Here is a 20,537-nt window from a genome sequence, read left to right as displayed (position 1 = left end):
AATAATGGAGAAACACAGATAATTGTAATGAATATAAAATCATTATTGCTTTTATATTTGATTCGTTGAAAGTTTAGATAACATCTATTATTCTCTTATTAAATTTTCTATAAATATCATTGATACCTTATTAATGTATATGATAAAAATATTTTGAATGGTCTTTACTAGTATTGTGCGCAATATAATAGATTAATAACGTAATAGAAATTACATGAATTTTATAACAGTACTAAGAGAAGTTCTAATGAGAAAACTAATACTGCAGCACCTGCTTATTATAAAATTGTTCTAAATTTTCTATTAATTTTATTCAACAAATTAGCATTCGTTAATCTAAACTTTTTAAACAAAATATCAAACAAAGAGCACCATTTTGTGGTTAGCAACATTTCAAAAAATTCTGAGTGTGTATACTCATTAAACTTCATTCATTCCCTAATTTACAGTAGAAATAATAACATATGAAAGTATTACATTGAGATAACTACTTATCCTTATTTTATATCATTAAAGTCTTTGAAGCTGCTTTGTTTCATTAGCGTACATTGTAATGGTATTCTTTCATGTTTACAATTGACTACTGTAGTATTCGATCAGCTGAGTTTTGTTGTCATTGTTAAGACTCCATAAAATTGTCATCGTTTTGAGGCGTTTTATTCCGAGCCGTTTAACAGACGGTACTTAAAATATTAGCAATGAACGAAATCAAATCTCTTGAACATGCTACTTTAAAGGTGAGTTATTAATTATTAAATAGTTGATACGAATATCCTGCCCGTTTATAACGCTTAGGCAATATGTTAGTCGTCACAAAATCTACGTATCATTTTGTGTCAATAAATAATTTTTTTAGACCACTTGGTATTTAATGTAATTTAAAGTTTTACTCTAAAGGATTTATATGGGTTCTAATCATAGTAATCAATAATTTCATTAACATGTTTTAATAGAAACAATTTTATCAAAATATTTATGGATATTTCATGAAAAAAGTTTAGCGTGTTTCAATTAATAAAAATCGTATTCGTTGAGACTATATTATATATCGATATAACTTATTTATGTATATGCATAATATGAAGTTTAATTTTCTTATTGCACAAAACTATGAATAACATATTTTGATCAAGTAATTTACATAATTACATGTTTATATTTAGATACCTTCTAAGTAAGTCCATGTTATCTTTTTATATTCTCCTCACATTTGTAGTTTATAGTTGTGATTATTATTAATGTACCTTCAGTATACAAATAATTAGCTATAATTGTGTGAGGAGTCATTTTGGTTAACAAAGATGATCACATTATTGTTTATAATCTTTTAGAGAACTTTTATTGGTATGAACAAATATTTATGACATTAAAAACTAACCTTGTATTAACAGTTGTTAGTCCATAGTTATTTTTTTGTGTGATATAATTCAGTTTGTGTTTTAGAGATTAGTTCACTTTTAGAACTGATTAGATTTCTCTTATTATTTATTATTTAACTTTGTACTGTAATTCTGGATTTGATTACAAAAAAAAATTAATTATAGAATGAATTATTGCTTAAACTTTTTAAATGGTGATCAATAATGACGGACAAATAGGTGTAGTTTAAATAAAATAGTTATGCATAAAATGTTAGTAATATTAGCAGCAAGCAGCTTGCCTTAGAATGACTTATATAACATATATATTACAATCAAAGGAATGCAATACTTGGATTATTTGTAAAAGTAATTGGTATTCCAGAATTAATTTTCGTAAACATTGTTAAGTCTAATGAATTGGGATTAAATATTTATACATATATTTGAGTTGAATACCTTAGGTGAAGTGGTCATCACTTTATTGTGAACAGAACTTTGGTTGTTGTGCAAAAACTTCCAAAAAAATAAATAGGCCTGTTACACTTATATCCATTAATACTTACAAAAGTAGATCCTATTTTAAATTTTTATATTTGTAACTTGTTAAAGTTGTGTTTATATATTATGTTAGACACATAGGACAAATACTATAAAACCATCAGGATATAAAATTGACATCTTTAGGCCAAACTTATTCATATTTACAAAAAAAATTAAATATGTGATAATAATAGAAGCCACTGTTCTCTGGGAAGCAAATATATCTAAAAATCACACAGCTAAGGTGAACTAGTACTACAACCTATTCAATGAAATATTCAAGAATAAATTCAAAGTAAATAATACATATATATGTGTAGTAAATAATATAAAGAAAGCTCTTTATAACCTGCTGAAAGTCTTTTATTAGAAGAGTACTATGATGCATAAGGTCCAGTTCTCCCAGTTCTAGTTTAAACTTTAGACTTTTTATAACCTGCTGAAAGATTTAGTCCTGTCAATAGCAAGCTACAGTTTATTTCTGAAAAGTTCAAGCTACTTTGGTAGGATCATTTAAAGTACAGCACAGTTAAATCTAGCACCCGATCAGTTATATCTTATATAATCCGATATCCGCAAAGTGAAACCCTGGAATTTTCCAAAATCCCATGTCTAGCCATTAAATAACAGATCAATATGCATTCCAATACCCTTGCCTAATAAGTGAAAAATGTTATGTAGTAAGAATTTTGGCTATTAATCATTGTTATTAGGATTGTAATGCGATGTTCAATATATTACTTTTTTTTAAATGAAAATGTCACAATTCACTCAGATAAAAACTTCTGTGGCTACCTATTTAAGCTTTTACACTTAACTCCCACTAAACCTTTGAAATATTACATGATTAATACCAAAAATTTGTTTTAAATTTTTTTTCGGATTTATGTTTAAAAAAGCAATGTTAATGGAGTTTCAAGATATAATAAAACTTGGGGATGAATTGCTTTAACTGCTGTATTAAGGATATATGTCAAAATGGTTTTAAAAAAACCCTCACATCAGGGTACATCTCTCATAGTTACATATTTGAAGTTGAATTACACTAATTGATCTGTGTAATAATTATAGGGAAGATCAATTTCATTCTAGTGTGTATTTAATTGGGCTTCTCCATCATACTTCTTATAAGTTATCATTATGAACGATCTAAAATGTAAAATAATGTGTATAAATAAACAACCCATTTGCTCTAATGTTACCCATTCTAAATAAATAAAATATACAAAATTCATGCAGAGATTTTTAAAAAGATATAAAAAATGTCACATATTAATTAATGTGAAAATGTTTTTATTTGATTATTTTGCTCAGGTGCCATATGAAGTGTTTAACAAGAAATACCGGAATGCTCAGCGAATTTTAGACGTGGAGGCACGGCAAGTTGGCAGTATAGCCGGAGAATTGGATACGGCTGCAAAGACAGGAGAAGTCACCGCTGGAGAGATAGACTCTCTTTTGGGTGGAATGGTATGTTATTACACAAACCATAGAGTATTTAGAAACTCATTACTCCTGGTACTACTTGGTGTCTAATGTTCCGTTTTTCTGTCTAATTTTGGCCATAGAGTATTAGGAACTATTTATGGATGTGTTTGGCGTACTATTTTGCTAACAGATCCTGATCATAGAATATTCAGGAACTATTTATGGATGTGTTTGGCGTACTAGTTTGGTAACAGATCCTGACCATAGAATATTTAGGAACTATTTATGGATGTGTTTGGCGTATTAGTTTGCTAACTAATCCTGACCATAGAATATTTAGGAACTATTTATGGATGTGTTTGGCGTACTAGTTTGGTAACAGATCCTGACCATAGAATATTTAGGAACTATTTATGGATGTGTTTGGTGTACTATTTTGCTAACTGATCCTGACTATAGAATATTTAGGAACTATTTATGGATGTGTTTGGAGTACTAGTTTGGTAACAGATCCTGACCATAGAATATTTAGGAACTATTTATGGATGTGTTTGGCGTACTATTTTGCTAACTGATCCTGACTATAGAATATTTAGGAACTATTTATGGATGTGTTTGGCGTACTATTTTGCTAACTGATCCTGACTATAGAATATTTAGGAACTATTTATGGATGTGTTTGGAGTACTAGTTTGCTAACTGATCCTGACCATGGAGTAATCATGAACGACTTGTAGTTTTCGTGTCAGCCGTAAACATCGGGCCTGTCAAGTAGTTTCATCTTAACCTCACCTTGGGTAATCAGGGTACTTCTGCTGAACCCTCTACTGAGGGTAATTCTATTTCTCTTTTGGTGGGAGGGAGGGAATCTTCTGGATATTTAAGATGCCATCTTGACGGGATTATGTAAGGTTCTTAAGCGCTAAAGTCCTCCGGAACAGTTTCCGCTGGTGTGGATACTGATGACTTCACTACGAAACTTTTTTTGGCCGCGGTTCCACGCACTGGACTTTTCTGGACTGCATGTCCCAAGATATGCGTTAAAGTCTCGTGCTATCACGATAATTCAAGCCTCGTAGATTTATAGTTTGCTTAAGGGTCACTAGCAGGAGTTTAGATCTTCCACCCTAAACATCCGCGATTCTGAAAGGGTTGCTAATCTAACTTAACGGCAGCTAAATAACTTTAATCTGATTACAGGTAGAAAAGCTGACAACAATGAAACGTAAAGCTTCCGAAGCGATCAACGAGGAGGTCCAGGCCGCTTGTGTCTGCAAGAAGCGCCTCGAGCACCTCAAGGAACAAGCAGAAGCTCTGCAAACGCCCTCTACTGCTCAAGTTTGTACCGCGATTTTGTTTTTATCCTAAAACGACTGAATATATCCGAAAATCTTTGTACTATAGTACTTTAAAATTCGCTATTACACTGCTATACACCGCGCATTAAGTAAACGCGGCGAGGTGGGAGGTGAGATTGTTGTTGATAAACGAAACGCAATGGCCGATACTCCCCTCCGTCTCAATGCAAGCATACCTGTGGCGCGGTACAGCAGTTGCAGTCGCACTATTAAAAACGAATGACTTGTCGCAGGCTTATGAAACAAGTATTTAACACGAAACATTTTTCGACAGGCAAATAATTTTTACAGTACGAAATTGGTCGGGGCTATTGTTTATGGCCTCTGTTATCGGGGACGTCCCGTACACCGTATTTTATTAATATCTTTCGGAATTTTTATCTACAATAATTTTTTTACGTTTCTTTTAATTGTCATTCTCTTCCATTGATCTTCATATTATCATTCATTTATATCAAATCATACATCACAGAATCTTAGATTCCAATTTAATCTTAATTTCCTTCTTTGTATCGCCTCTCATCCTCTATTCACTTATCACAGTACAGGGTTTTTATCACAATGTTTCTTATTCTAACTATTTAAGAAGTCTTAGATTTAATTTTTTATTTCTATCTCAGATGTCACAACACATTGTTTTTATCGATACTTACAATTATACTTTATTTTTATTCTTTATGTCAGTGCTAAAAATAGTGTTATTGTCTAATATCAATGTTAATGTCCACGGTTTGTGTAGACGTCTCTGAACCAGTGGCGCAAGGTGCGTTTAGACCGCATGCTGGTGGATTACTTCCTGAGGAACGGCTATTACGACTCGGCTAACAAGTTGGCTGACGCTAAGGAACTACGGGAGCTGACCAATGTCGGTGAGTTTAACTTTACAGCCTATCTTGCTTTATTAACTACGAAATATTCATAGCACAAATATGTACAGAATAATAAAATCATGTTTTATCTATTAGTATATATAGATACACGTCTTCGGACTTCAGTGTGTTGTATGTGTTGTAAATATTTTCATATCTGCATTCTATATGTATTAAAAAAAAAACAACTTTTCTTGATAGTATTTGTCTAGAAATAAGGAGATCCACGAAACAACTAAGATCACCGACGTAGCTCGAAGTATTGCTCGCTTGAAGTGGCGGTGATGGGGTACATCGCTCGTGCAACCGATGTCCGTTGGGGCTTAAAGATTCTCGGGTGGCGGCCACGAGCAGGTAGACCACGCCGCGTCTAGGCCCCCCTGGTTAAGATCTCGAAGTCGCAGGATGTCATCGTGACGATCTTTGGTGAAGGCCGCTACCTTGCAGCGGGTGTTTATCTGCTGAGAAGGAGTATTTGTCCATGTGTGCAGAATTTCTTGTTTTCGTACCGTTTTAGTTTAGACATACACGATGTGTTGTACATTTTTAATCACGTGTCGTTAGCATTTGAATATGATTAGTTTATTATTTATTCATATAATACTTATATGTTAAGGCAATTTTACACATATTTTTATTCGTATATTTTTATAAACTATTAAATACCTTTGAAGTACTTGTCAAATTATTGAGTTTTGAACATTGCATTAAAATTAATCTTATGCAGGTTAATAACGCTATGGATTTTTTATTCGTAACTTGTATTGATGTAATGACTCATCATTTAATTGTATACCGTAATCATAGAAATCGTATCATTGTCACCTTAGTTAGATGAAACTGTATTAGTTGTCATTGAAAAACATTGCCAAATATCACTGAAAATCATCATCGTCGTTATGTCAGCTGCTTGACGTCCACTTCGTGGCATAGACCTCCCCTAAAGATCGCCACCATGACTGGTATTGCGCTGCCCGTATCCATCACCTTTCTGCTACCTTCTCGCTGGTCGACCTTGCGGAGACTATATTGAGCTCAAACTGTTATTTCTACATTTAAATACACGTCGCGTCAACCAGGTCATTCGTTCAAGTTCTGATTCAAAATATCTTTATTCAAAGTTTGCTTTTACATACACTTTTGAGAAGAGCCGGCTAGAAACTCGACATATGTTTTCTTTTAAAATGAATTATAATAATGTGTGATGTATATTATAAATATCAAAATTTCGATAAACTAAAAACTCTTAAAGGGTTTATTTAATACATATATTTTTTATTTTAGATTTAATTTTAAGGTTTACGAAGTAAAGTTAAAATTTTCGACCCAAACGGAATATAAGCAAACTTGTTCGCGCAGATATCTACCAGGCGGCGGCGGAGGTGGAACGAGAGCTGGCGGCACGGCGCACGGCGCGCTGCCTCCAATGGTGCGCCGACAACAAGTCCAAACTGCGCAAGCTGAGCTCCACCATGGAGTTCAACATCCGCATCCAGGTCACTTACTCTTTATTAATCATCTCGAGATTCCCTATCATCAGACATAGACTTGTTCATGGTTCTACCGTGACATGTTTATATCGATATCGCAACGACCATACGGCAAAAGAAAATTAATCAAAATTGTAGCCAGACAAAACCAAGCTATCCACATCGGCGAAAACAAATGCTAGCAGACGCTTTCTGAAGTCCACTTTCATCACCCTTTTGGCATTCTTGATGATGAGATTTCTTCGTGTAGATGAAAGGTTTGTTGACTCCATAGAATGCCTTCCCAAGCGAACTGAGACTTGAGCCCGAGTAACTCCCGAGGTAGACCTCAATTTTAGTGACTTAAATGAGTTTTGGGATAGACGCTTACAGATTCCTTCTACCTCAAAGTTGTCACCGTAAATGCTAATTGTAAATAGACCATCCGTCACCAAATATATTGACATCCATTAATCGGTATTGTACCTGTACTGATATTTGTCTCCTTGAAGGAGAAACAGTAAAAGAGTTGATCGAATCTGTAAAAAAAAATGTTTCTCTACCAGGTTCATCTATCAGAAGATGAGTTCAGATTTCAAGTATCTTTCCTAGCGAAATTATAGTGCGGTGTGATTTAATTTTTCAGGTGTATAAACTTGAGGTGAATGTACAGCTCATCTGTCAGCAAGGAGCGTTAAAGTTTACCTATATTTCCAACCATCCTGGATAAAGTGATCACTTTAAAATATATTATATTAATTTTTTTTTCTTTTAGAATGCCAGAGACCAAAAACTTTAGACAGATGATAAATAGTAATTAATTTTATTGTGTAGTAAAAAAAAACTCTCTATAATATCATTACGTATCTTATTGTTTTTAAAACCTTTGATTTTTTATTTATACTTACAACATCTTAAAGCTTTTACACCTATTAAAGATATCTCGCGCCGTAATAGCTAAAAGCCAGGATCACGAAACACTTTTTTATAAAAGCAAAAAAATATCTATATATGTGTCTACCGGTTGAAATATGTATATATAAAATAATATATAATTGGGTGCGTGGGGGCGGGGATCTCAAACTTATTTTAAGTTTACGTAGCTCGTGGGATCCTAGGGAAGCCTTTGCTCGGGCCGCTGCATAATAAATTGGGAATCATTGGTTCTTAGATCGCTTTGGCAGTCGCTCCTTGGGGTGATTACGCACAAGGCCTCCACGAGGGAACCTTGACATGAGCTGTCACTCGTTACCGTTACCTGGCTAAAATTACTTCGTTACTAGTAACAGCTTCGTTACCTTAAGCTTACTACGTTAGCATTCGAAGAACTCACTGGAGAAACTCCAGCAACGCTTCTAGAGAAACCAGGCAGTGCCCTTCTGAGAGACTATCAAACGATAGAGTGGGACAATTAACTACTAGTGCTATCTATCAACACTGTTTGAAGTTTTAATGGCTATTGACTTCGCAGGAGTTCATAGAGTTAGTCCGCGAAGACAAGCGCCTGGAGGCAGTGCGTTACGCGAAGAAGCACTTCTCCACGTTCGAGGACGGCCAGCTCCAGGACATACAGCACTGCATGGGGATGCTCGCATTCCCTAAAGACACCGGTGGGTATTGTTATTTTTGTTTAAGCCCTCTATTTGTCTCGAGAAGACTAAGTTTTTGTTAAATGTTTTATTAATAAACTATTCGATTTTATTTCAAATTTATTATTAAATACATTGAAGGTAAATACCTTCATGTTTTCACATTATCTTAGGTAAATTTTTACCTAAGATAATGTGAAAACATGTATCGAAAAAGTTCTGAGATGCGAATGGACTTGTGATATAAACGTCATAATTTCAGGCGTAATATGTCCATTGTTGGACATAGGATTGTCTCATAGATTTCTCAGAGAAAACACGAATTAACGAAATGTCTTTATTAATTGCAGTTGGTAATTTAATGTTTGAAATATATGTAATTTAAAATCAACGACACTGTATGGGTGAGTTGTTTTACTGTAAAAGATGTGTTTAATGTTAGCACACCTGAAGTTGGAAAAATCCCAAGGAAGCCAGATAAAACTAGGCATGGGGATTGGGAATAAATGTCCTTTATTTGTCAAAATCAGGTCATATACAATATGCATGCTTACACCGCTGTACAATCGACGCAAATTAAGAGGCAGCGACATCTTTTGGAAAATATAAGTAACTTCCATTTAACAGAGGCATTTGTAGGCTCATTACCATAATGTTAAATGTAGTTTGTGAATTTTAATTTGCTGCGGGCAGATGTGGAGCCCTACAGGTCACTGCTGGAGACGGGCCGCTGGCGCGCCCTGGTGGCGCAGTTCCGCTGGGAGCATGCGAGACTTCTTCATCCAGCACGCCTACCGCAGTTACCCGTCGTCTTGCAACTCGGCCTCGCCGCACTCAACACGCCATATCCTTTTCAATATCAAATTACTCTTGAGCTGAGGTCCTCATGGGGCTCTTGAGCCATGTCACTCCGAGGAACGTCCGCCGAATCGACCGAAGAAGTTGCCTCCCAATTCGATAAAATGGTAATAGTATTTAGCGGCCCGAGCCGAGGCGCTCTAACCTCCTGCCGCCTTGAACTCACGGAATCTGCAAATGATTATGGCAGCAGTGAGAATCCAGTCCAAAAAAATAACTAATCGTTTGGGACAGAAACTGGGGGGCCGGTCATGCAACCCTTGTCTTCTCACAAAATTCCGCAATCAAGCAACTAAGCTTATTGCATTGTAATAACCTTAACATATTAAGATTTGCTTGCCGGTGAAAGAAGTAAAAAGGGCTTTTATCCTTTTTTGTAATGCTCCAACTGTGTATGGTTTAACAATATATAATCATCGTTATACACTGCAAGAAATAAGCTTACCCCTAGATCGCACGATGACTGGACCTAATTAAGTACTGAAATAAATAAATCAGTAAAATAATTCAGGAGGACAATATTAAATTCTTGTGTTGCTTTGGAACGGCGAAAGTTCTTCGTATACACTTAGAACCCAGTCTTAAATAGTTCTAGTTCCAGTTAAAGCAGTATCTAGTTAAAACCGCGGTGGTAGGTAGGTTTTGGTCGTAAGAATTATACCATGTTTATCCACCAAGGTCAGTATTTAAAAAGTTATTCTATATGAAAAAATATATTATTTTCTGCATATAAAGCAAGTAACAATATAATATTTATAAAGAAAATACCTCTACATTTTTAAATATACAATCTTTCGCTCTGAAATTCACGTTTTAAATGTTTGTCATATCATAAAAACCTAAAATCGCTAGCACTGCTCGATCTAGTATTGTTAGACTGAAAGTACGGATACACATTGGTCAATAGAATAAGATTTGATAATAGTAAAGAAAATAATCCTTAACGTAAGCGCAATCAGTGTTTCAACGAGAGCACGAAGGTGTCGGCGTGCCCGGCGTGCGCGCCGCCGCTGAACGCACTCGCGCGCACCCTGCCGCACGCGCACTGCTCGCACTCGCGCCTCGTGTGCCGCATCTCGCACGAGCCGCTCAACGAACACAACCAGCCCATGGCGCTGCCCAACGGACAGGTGTACGGCGAGAAGGTGAGTGCATACGAACTCCAGTTACTCCTGACACTTATAACCTTTTCAACTTGCTATTCCACGGGGACACGGGAATGTAAATGTACAGGTCCGGCCGTCCACGCAACCCATCTGAGAAGAAATATAATTCTCCCATTCCTTCCAATGAAGAGGCGACGAGATGTGAAGAGCGTATGTGACATATCAGTAGATTGTCAATGGACAGGGCACACAGCGCACAGAACAGGCGTTCACTTGGGCCTTAAGGTTTAGGTTTTGCTAGCGCAGCAGTGTACAACGACCGCCTGTAAGGCGACCTTGTTAGTCTTCCGAAGATGACGGATACAGGTCGCAATATCCGACTTATTGGAAATCTATAGAAGAGGCCTCTGTCCATAAGTCCGACGGTTGAAGTGATGATGATGACTAATTTTGTTTTGTTTTACTTTTATAGGCGCTGAAGGAAATGATGAAAGAGCACGGATCCATCATTTGCCCGACCACCAAGGAGGTGTTCTGCATGAAGCGCGTCGAGAAAGTCTACGTGATGTGAATGCGCCCCGCACTCTGTATATAATTATCCGCCATGTACTTGCATTTAATGCTCTCCTACTATTACGCGGTACACGTTTTTGTACAATCCTTCCACTACAGCGAGGGTATAACTTTTATATTTGCTTTGAACCGTACAGAAAAATATGAAATAGGTAGCGCCAAACACACCTTCTCCCAGTATCTATTTTAATTCATATATGGTGTCCCATAAATCAACGTCAAGCGTAAATATAGTTATGGGGATGGTAGTGGCTAACTCCAGAGGATTAATACTTTTTTGTTTTTAATAGTAATACACTTAAAACATTGCAAGGTACATTTCGTTTTACATAAAGGTCTGTTAATGTAGTAATAACTGATTTTAAAAAGGATTTAATTCACTAAATTCAGGCAATTATTCAGTATAGATTTGTCTACCAATGGTACAATGAAAATAAAAAGTAAAAAAATGTAATAGTAAATATTTGTCTTAGTATGCGACAACAACTTGCGTATCCAAGACGTGGTTCCTTACAGCGGACTTTATAAGAAGGCACCCAAAGAACAATGGAGAGAGCTATGCTGATGTCGTCGCTCGAAGAATTGCTCGTCTGAAGGCGGGGCACGTAGCTCTTGCAATCGCCGGCCGTTGGAACCGTAAGGTCCTCTCGAGCGGTGACCACGATTCGGTGGATCCGGCGTGGGTAGGCCTTCCTCTAGGCGAATCGACGGCAAAGTTAACATCGCGAGTCATTGAATACGGGCAACACAAGACCGGTCACCGCGGCGATCTTTCAGGGAGGCCTATGCCTAGTAGTTTATCGATTAAAAAAAAAACATTTGGAATCATATTAATAGAAATGCCATAATTTACTTTTGTAAGTCAGTAATAAAAAATGTCGCATAGATTTTTTACATATTCTTATGAGCCATGCTGTCGTTGATTTATGGGTACACCTGTTAAAGTTATTAATCCCTTTTTTACCCAAACTGATGTTATTTTGTTAATTTTCGTGACTTTCGCGTAAAATTTTAATGGTCTCATTTGAAGCCGCGAGGAAAATCTCTTTAAAACAAAACCCTTATGTATTTGTTAACGAAATATAAGTTAAAAATATTGTACCTAAGCAATGATCTAACCAGTTAAAATCCGCTGGTCCCGTTGCCATTCTGTCCATTTTGATGTAGACGGATGTAACTATCCGATATACTACAGCGTGAGATGTTATTTTTTATCTTTAATTACGAGTACTTCATGTAAAGGAATATGTAACTGAAATTTTCTTGTATTAACGTATAGTGTTTACTTTGAGAAATAAAGGCATTCGCTGACCATTTGGTGTTTCATTAGAACATTTTATTTATCTATTTATTAAATACATCTAAAAGAATATATTAAAAAGAAAACAGATAGTAATTAAAAATTAAACAATTTCTACCACCTCTGCGGTACAACAAGCGGTCTTATCGTTTTAGGCGATTTCTACCAAGCTTTGGATGTAGATGAGACATGAAGAAAAGGGCAGTTTCAGTCCAAAATAAAAAAAAATATTTAAAAAGCTTTTTAGTTTAAATAATATGTATGTATTATTGAAACATAAGCAAAATATGTTTATAGTTACAAAAGATGCTTCTACATGTGTTTCAAGTTTTAAACAACGATACTCTATATTTGGCAATGCCACAACTGCAACAAGTCCACAAAACCAGATGCCTATTGATCGTTACAAATTTACAGGGTTGTTGACTCATTTACATGGTTGACGTTATAACGTTAAGATCATCAAACTTCGTTAAATATAATTTAAAAAGTATACTTAGCTGTTGAGTTTCCGGCTCTAAGCCGATCAGTGTTCCGGATCGGTGGTAGCTTACTATTTGTGGTGTTAAAATGATTGTCGATTAAAAAGTGCGTGTAAATGCCTGCTTGAGTAAAGGTAGAGAGAATTAAGATATTTTGAATTCGTATCTAAATGTACGAATCTCCGGCATTCGATAAAACATACTCCGGTCTTTCAAGGGCATAATGTAAGATAAAAGATATATGTGAGATCAGAGAAAAATATTAATTTAACCTGCGAAATCTGCAATTGTGCAGCAGTAAAAGTCCGGTTTTAAAAAAAATCCTAGAATAACCCTTTCGTTGTACCCGCAGCAAAGAAATATCACATGTAGGATTATATATTATATATTATACACGAAGAGAAAGATATACTAATAAGTTTGCTGAGTCTATAACCGGAGATGTATCCTTGAAAATAAGTCTAATATAATTGAGGCTTCATTTGCTGTAGACGTATCGAGATCCCTGAACATGATTATTTATCTTTATTTATTTAATATTCAGTATAAGCTTACGCACTAATAACAATTAGTAAGTTTAGACTAGGGAAAATATAAAATATACGAGTATTTACTAATTACAAGATTCCTCAGATAAAACTTGCGTCTTGATTTAGTATTTTCTAGCCTCTGTAGAAAAAAACAACATGGGGATATATTTTTGAACATGTTACGGCAAATATTTATATTCACTTAAATTCACTACATAAACCTCTCCTGACTAGTGTACATTCATTATAACACAAAAAATGCTTTATTATATAATTTAAGCAAGCAAAATATAATACATAGTTTTTCTTCAATGAAATGGTAAAAAATATCTCGCCCAACGTGGGGCTCGAACCCACGACCCTGAGATTAAGAGTCTCATGCTCTACCGACTGAGCTAGCCGGGCTGGTACCCTCAGTTTTCAATATTCCCACAACATATAATAACAAATTGTAACTATACTATTATATTTGCTTTAAGAAATTCTGAAAAGAATATTGAAGCAACTATGCAATATAAATTACAGCACATTTATTACGTAAACGATTGAAGATCAAAATAATTACTAGACAAATTTAACATCTTAAAGGTTACCGTGACAGCTTTGTAAAATCGCTTGTTTGAGGGGAAACACATATTTTGTTACCACGTAATATATAAATATTAATTGTTGGCGGTAGACGAATTTCGTACAGATTCAAATAACCAAAGTTACCGATGCAGACACGAGAGTTAGAAGAATTGCTGATTTGTGCCGAAGCACATCGACGGTGTAGTCGACGGCTTTTGGCGCAGGAAGGTTTTCGAGTGGCAACTACAAGTCCGTAAACGCGGCGTGAGTGGGGCCCACTAGGTGGTCCGACAACTCAAGGTCAGTAACTCAGGTTGCAGTAGGCATCTATCGGCTGATATAATGATGATTAAACCACAACACAAATTAGTATACAAATATTATATTAATTTGGTACTACCCTCTAAAGCAGAGTTCCCCATGCTTTTTTGTGTCGTAGACCCCTTACCATGTTTTTCCGAGTTGGGTAGATCTCCTACTTACCTGATATTGATTTCCTGTAAATTTCTAACTGTAGTGAAGTGTAGTGTTAAAAACTTAAAGAAAAAACACATGTTAATTTATACATTTATTAATTGAATTTAAATTAAAACTACTCAAAATAAAATTTTGTATCCGTTATGTAAAATATACGTAACATTAAATAAATATGAAATAATCTTTAAATAAAATAGCATAAGCAATAAGTCAATATTTTTAGTGAGAAGGATGAACCTGATGCTTTAATAATAAATTACTTAGAAATAAACAGCACTATCGTAGACCCCCATTTTCATTTCATAGACCCCCAAATTTTTTTTCGCTGACGTAGACCCTTTGCGGGTTGTCATAGACCCCTCGGGGTCGATTTAGACCACTTTGGGAATCACTGCTCTAAAGTCTTCTTTGTCCTCTATATTCATATGTAGCTCAGTTTTTAGCACGAGTTTTATTGATTACTTTTTTGTTATTGACGTAAGTTGTTTGCCGTTTAATCTGATGGGTAAATGGATGATCTGACGGATCTTATAATATAATAGAAAATGCTGTACCGAGCCTTAGGAAAGTCGCCCGCAAGTCTAAGGTGCGGTACAGCGGTTTCAGTATTATTATAGTTTAAGCGTGCTTCCATTATTCTGCAAGATTTTTAGTTTTTATTTAAGTCTAATATGATGGGTACAATTGTAACTTCTGGCAGTATAAAAGTCTGTAAGGAGATATAGTAGACAAATTCATTTTATTATGTAGTAATGCGAAGTTTCAAAAAAAAATATTTTTGGATAGAGTATACCATGCTTTAATTGACACGAAATGTGCTACACGTTTACTTCTTTAAGCCTTTTTACGTATGAGTAATTACCTGTATAATATATCTAACCATTTCAAGCACTATTTTTTAATTTCAACCATCAAAATATAAGTGTTTACCCTAAGATTCGAGAAGTTTCATAACACTATTTGTCGAAATAAAACATTGAATTCTGAATAAGTTGTAATAATGTAAAGGTTCAACACAAATATACGTGTAGTGGGGTGAGAACGTGCATAGAAAAGAACAGATGTGGGTAGCAAGGAAAAGTTAAAGTATCCACATATGTATAAAAATCCAAATATACAATAACTTTAAATATGGTTTATATTTAATATTATAGAACTAATAATATAGTTGAATATTTGAAATCTGTTTTCATAGCCCGGCTAGCTCAGTCGGTAGAGCATGAGACTCTTAATCTCAGGGTCGTGGGTTCGAGCCCCACGTTGGGCGAAATATTTTTTATCTTTTCATTAAATCTACTGACTACCTATGGAATGTATTAAGAAATAGACGCACAGAAACTATTTAAAAATACTTCAGCCAAGAGACCTTGATGCTATTGATAAAAAGAATTTTGTGAAGCGACGAATATGTATACACAAAAAAGTTATTAAGTTAATAATGTAAAAAATATAGGATAGACAGAATTACTTATATGAATGATGTATTTTTAGTTATTGTTTTTAATCTATGTATATTGTTAATTAAACGTTTTGTTGTGTTTTACTACAATATTTTATAGATTTTGATACAAAGTAATAAAATACCTTAAATCTGCTAATGTTAAGTAGTTTTTTTTATTTTTCTTACATTAAAAAAAAAACATTTAAGCTGCTTCACCAATAAATTTGCTGCGATTGATTATGTCTAATTTGTAATTGCAGCTAATAATATTCTAATTCATAGAAGTACTTAATTTTAATATTTTAAAGAGTTTACGATCATCCATTGATTTTAATATCGCTTCTCAAATTAAGATATTTATGGGCAGTGTGTGGACCAGTCATCCGTATTTAACTATAATAAATGTTAATTTTTAAAAATGAGATGATAATTAAGAAAAAGACGCATAAGTAATTGGAATAGACTCATAATGCTAATAAATAAAGATCAACGAACGACAGACGGTCCGAAATAATATATAACATTTGAGGAAATAACGTATACAGAGAGATACGCAAAAAAGATACAGGTTGATTAGTTATAGGTGTAAAAGCTTTAAAGTAATAATTGTATAGATCATTTGCTGTCAATTACTATATAGTACACCCTATTTAAAAACGAAAATAAAGAAAAAAAGTATTTTCCAAAATAAATTTCAACATATTTAAATGAATTTATTGGATATATATCCCATCCCTATATTATATCGCAGGGATAGATACTAATGATAACACAGAAAAATAACAGAAAACATTATGGAAAACGTTATGGTATACTGCAATAAATTAACGTAAAATCTTACTTGCATTATATAAAGTTTTTTTTTCTGACAAATGAGTTATACATTCACACCTCTAAAGCTTTTACATTTGTTACCAATAATTAGCTGTTAGTCAAGTAACAGCAATCGTCCAAGTCGTGGTGAACTAGAACGCTAAACGGGTATTATCGATGATTGAGAGCGGAAGCCTGGGTCTCCCAGCCAAGTCTAAGTAATGTAAAACGTTCGGCCCTCAAACTTCGATACAACAGCAGAGGTTTTAGGCTAAGCGTCCACTATTCCCAAACCCGTCGCTCCAGTGGAATCTGTAAACGTCACTTGGGTAGCAATGTAAGCCTGGTACAAAAAAACCGTATAATGTAAAAAAAAAAACTATTCGTTTTTATAAAAACCATCTTATAGATGTTCATTCATCTACAGCGGCGATACTTAATTTTTCTATAAAGACTGTCTTTTAAAATTTTTCAAAAATTCACTTTCATTATTTTCCTTTGCCGTGACTATTAAAATTCCTAATTTGAAACTAAAATATCTATTTAGGAACCAATAAAAAGTTCTCGCTTGAAAGGATTAATAAATCAATTACATTTTAGTAACATTTTTTTAACGATTTTTGTTGTAACGATTTTATATGCATTAACATTTCTGTATATATATATATATATATATATATATATATATATATATATATATATATATATATATGCAAATAGTCACAAAGGAATATAAGAAACCTTTAAGAAAGAAATTTCGTTTCGGATCCTATAATTGCCTTTACTCCCGCACCGTAATAAATAGATAATAAATAATTATTTTATCCATAACATGTTCATCGCTGGACGGAAGTCTTCCGCATAGATTTCTTATTAGAGTGGTGGATAGCTGCCTGTATTCAGCGTCAAGGTCGTCTGCATGCACTTTGTTAGTGGACGTCATTGGCTGCGTTCCCCGGTTCATGGCCTCTCTCCAGAAACTTAAGGCCACAGCGGCTATCTGTTCCGCGCGCTATATGGCTTGCCTACTGCTAATTTACCAATCGCTGGACGATATCGGTTACTTTCGTTCATCTACGTCTCCTTCTACGTAATTCCACCTCGTAGAGAAGTATTTATAATGAATCTTCATTTCTTGTAAAAATGCTGTAGTTTTATTTTACTACATATTATTGTGATACGATAAGAAAATACGATCTAGATTTGAGACTATTAAAAAAAACTATTCTGAAAAACTGTGATTTCTCCACTTTGATCATGTAATATTTAAAAATTCTAATGAAGTGTAAATTCAACAATTAATCATTCCTTGAGGATTGTTGTCGCCACCATACATCTTACACTATATAACACATTACACTAAGACTACTGTCATAAATAGTGTAATTTACAATCGATCTGCTTCGCATTTCAACTTTAGGTTCACATAGAAAATCAATTAGGTACAAAGGCACGTTGATGTATACCGAGAAATCGAGACCTAACACATGTAAACACATGTAACCGAACCCGCACTGACACACGAAACGCACCCGGGAGTCACCAAACGGTGCACGGCCCCCACAGGACGGGCACGCCTGCTGCCAACTACGCTCCAGCTACTGATGTCTACCAATTCACATCACTACAGAGTAACACCGATAGCGAAACACGGTCTCAAGCATATCGGCCTCTACCTAGGACACCCAGTCCTACCCAGGAGTCCCAGAAACCCAGGCACGGCTCTCGTGTAAATCAGGTAGGCCCGTCGTCCTAGGCTATCAGCAAACATGGCCGGATCGCTGATCCGGAAGGGTCCTCCACACTCGCCACTGCAGACCCGCCACAACCACCATCATCTCATCACGGTCTTTAATCTAATCTCTCGATATACATCATCATACAATTACAATTACAAATACATAATACAATTCAATCTACCAATGGTTTGTGCAACTTACCCGGGCGATGGGTAAGTACTAACCAACCGTCGTCGTGCAAGAATCTTACCACGTGAGGCCGTTTTACCAATCGATCACAGCACAACACGGCTCCACCTTTGCACATCTCACGCGCGCACTCAATGCGCCAACATATCCCTCGCCAACGCATGTTGGTTACTCCTTCACACGCGCACACTCCGTGCGCCAACACATGCCTCACCAACGCATGTCGTATTCTCCTTTGCACGTGCGCACTTCGTGCGCCCACACATGCCTTACCAACGCATGACGTATTTATCCTGAAAAATACTCCCTCCGTCTTCCCGAATAAAATTCGGTCTTTCCAATAACATTTCGTCCTCCCGAATATAAATTCGGTCCCTTCCCGAATAAAATTCTGTTTTCATCCCTTTTTCCATCTTGACAATCACACATTGTCAGGGTGACAAAATAGGTTTAATACATTTAATTACACTAACCATGTGTCCGAAAAATCGCGTATTTCGCGACAAGTGTACCCTATCCACAGTATCGTCCTACAAGCGCTTTGTTCGGCACTACAAACTTCTCGATTCCGTTCTGATCGGCACGAAGAATTCAGGCTTTTTTTTAAATGTCACATTATATACTTTTTCTTTGCCACTTGAATCTACATATTTTATTGGCCACTTGCTAACCTGCAGCTGTATAAATAGCCATGTAACTTTCACTAATACAAGCATTCCGTATGGAACAATTATGCGGTCTACGTCACACACGTCTTTTATTTCATTAATTAGTATATAGGATCTCTATATCTAAAATTTTTATTGACTATAAACTTGGGTACTTCTGCAGTCTAGACCTTAATCATGTGAATTACTTAAAAATATGGTAAGTTTTGGAAGCTACAGTGTGTGCTAGACCTTAAAAAAATCTAGAGGGTCTGAAGTCATCTTTGTGGAACTGCCTGAGGTTAGTGTAAGAAGTCACTCGCAAACTTTAAGGACCCCCGTTTTTGAGGGCCCTTTGTTCCCCCTGCTTAGTGTGGGGCAGGTACATTACAATTACGGGTTAAAATGATTTTATCAATTTTTATACACATATTTTTAAACTTTATCCTTTCTTTCTTCACAATTTCACTTTATCTTTCCTTGCATCATTTACATTTTCTATCAATTATTCCTTCCTAACTTCTTTTACATATCACCTTTTTCCCTCACCATCATGCCTGGGAACATTTGGTTTTTTACAGCTTCTTTTATTTTTTCTTTAATAACACATATATAATTTTTAATTTCACTTCTTCATTTAATTACCAATTTTTTCTTCGACCCTTTATCTTGTAAAGGCAGACCCTTTACCCAAACGTTTATTTTTGTTCATTAGTTTTATTTCTACTAATGGTCTGCTGCACTACATGTTTGCAAAATCTGGGAAATGTAGAACGACATACACATACACTACATTATTGTCACATAAGACCTCAATTTAATCAGATCACGTTTCTCTATAAAAGCATTGTTCAGCTTAAACCTACGAGGGTTTCGAACTGAGAGTCCACAACAAACTTAGACAAGATTTCTTTTTGTGGTCCCCCTCACAATATCCTTAACACTGTAGTGATTCTTTTTCAAGCTTTACTGCAACTAAATTCAAGACAAATTCTTTATACTGGTAGGATTTTTTCACAAGTGTTTGCTTAATAAGCTTCTAAGATATATTTCGTGATAATTCACAGACATGGGACTGTTCTGTAATGTAGTGTATCATACACAGCTGTCCACATTACATGAATATCAATAGCAACAGTTAGGTTGTAGAATGCTTTTTGCTAAAATGAAAATAGGCCGCGGTAACAGTTTATTTCCC

General features: G+C 35.2%; 1 protein-coding gene and 2 non-coding genes across 3 annotated transcripts; 2 read left to right on the top strand and 1 right to left on the bottom strand.

Moving 5' to 3' along the window:
• The first annotated feature begins 430 nt into the window (after nt 1–430).
• Nucleotides 431–12,465, top strand: Kaz (Katazuke). Its single transcript, XM_068769379.1, has 9 exons — nt 431–737; nt 3,216–3,371; nt 4,530–4,667; nt 5,427–5,556; nt 6,916–7,052; nt 8,497–8,635; nt 9,308–9,458; nt 10,428–10,617; nt 11,051–12,465. Exons 1-9 carry the CDS (start codon nt 699–701, stop codon nt 11,147–11,149), a joined length of 1,179 nt encoding a protein of 392 aa, XP_068625480.1. The 5' UTR covers nt 431–698; the 3' UTR covers nt 11,150–12,465.
• Nucleotides 12,466–13,795: 1,330 nt separating this feature from the next.
• Nucleotides 13,796–13,868, bottom strand: TRNAK-CUU (transfer RNA lysine (anticodon CUU)). The gene has a single exon. It is a non-coding gene; the product is annotated as a tRNA-Lys (tRNA).
• A 1,836-nt stretch (nt 13,869–15,704) lies between these two features.
• On the top strand, nt 15,705–15,777 carry TRNAK-CUU (transfer RNA lysine (anticodon CUU)). The gene has a single exon. It is a non-coding gene; the product is annotated as a tRNA-Lys (tRNA).
• The last annotated feature ends 4,760 nt before the right edge of the window (nt 15,778–20,537 follow it).

Source organism: Battus philenor, unplaced genomic scaffold (assembly GCF_028537555.1).
Source record: "Battus philenor isolate CCGP_79_NKW_IND1 unplaced genomic scaffold, ilBatPhil1.0.hap1 SCAF_28, whole genome shotgun sequence".
Taxonomy (NCBI): Eukaryota; Metazoa; Arthropoda; class Insecta; order Lepidoptera; family Papilionidae; genus Battus; species Battus philenor.
The sequence above is the reverse complement of the archived record's forward strand: the minus strand, read 5'-3'. Positions and strand labels throughout refer to the sequence as shown.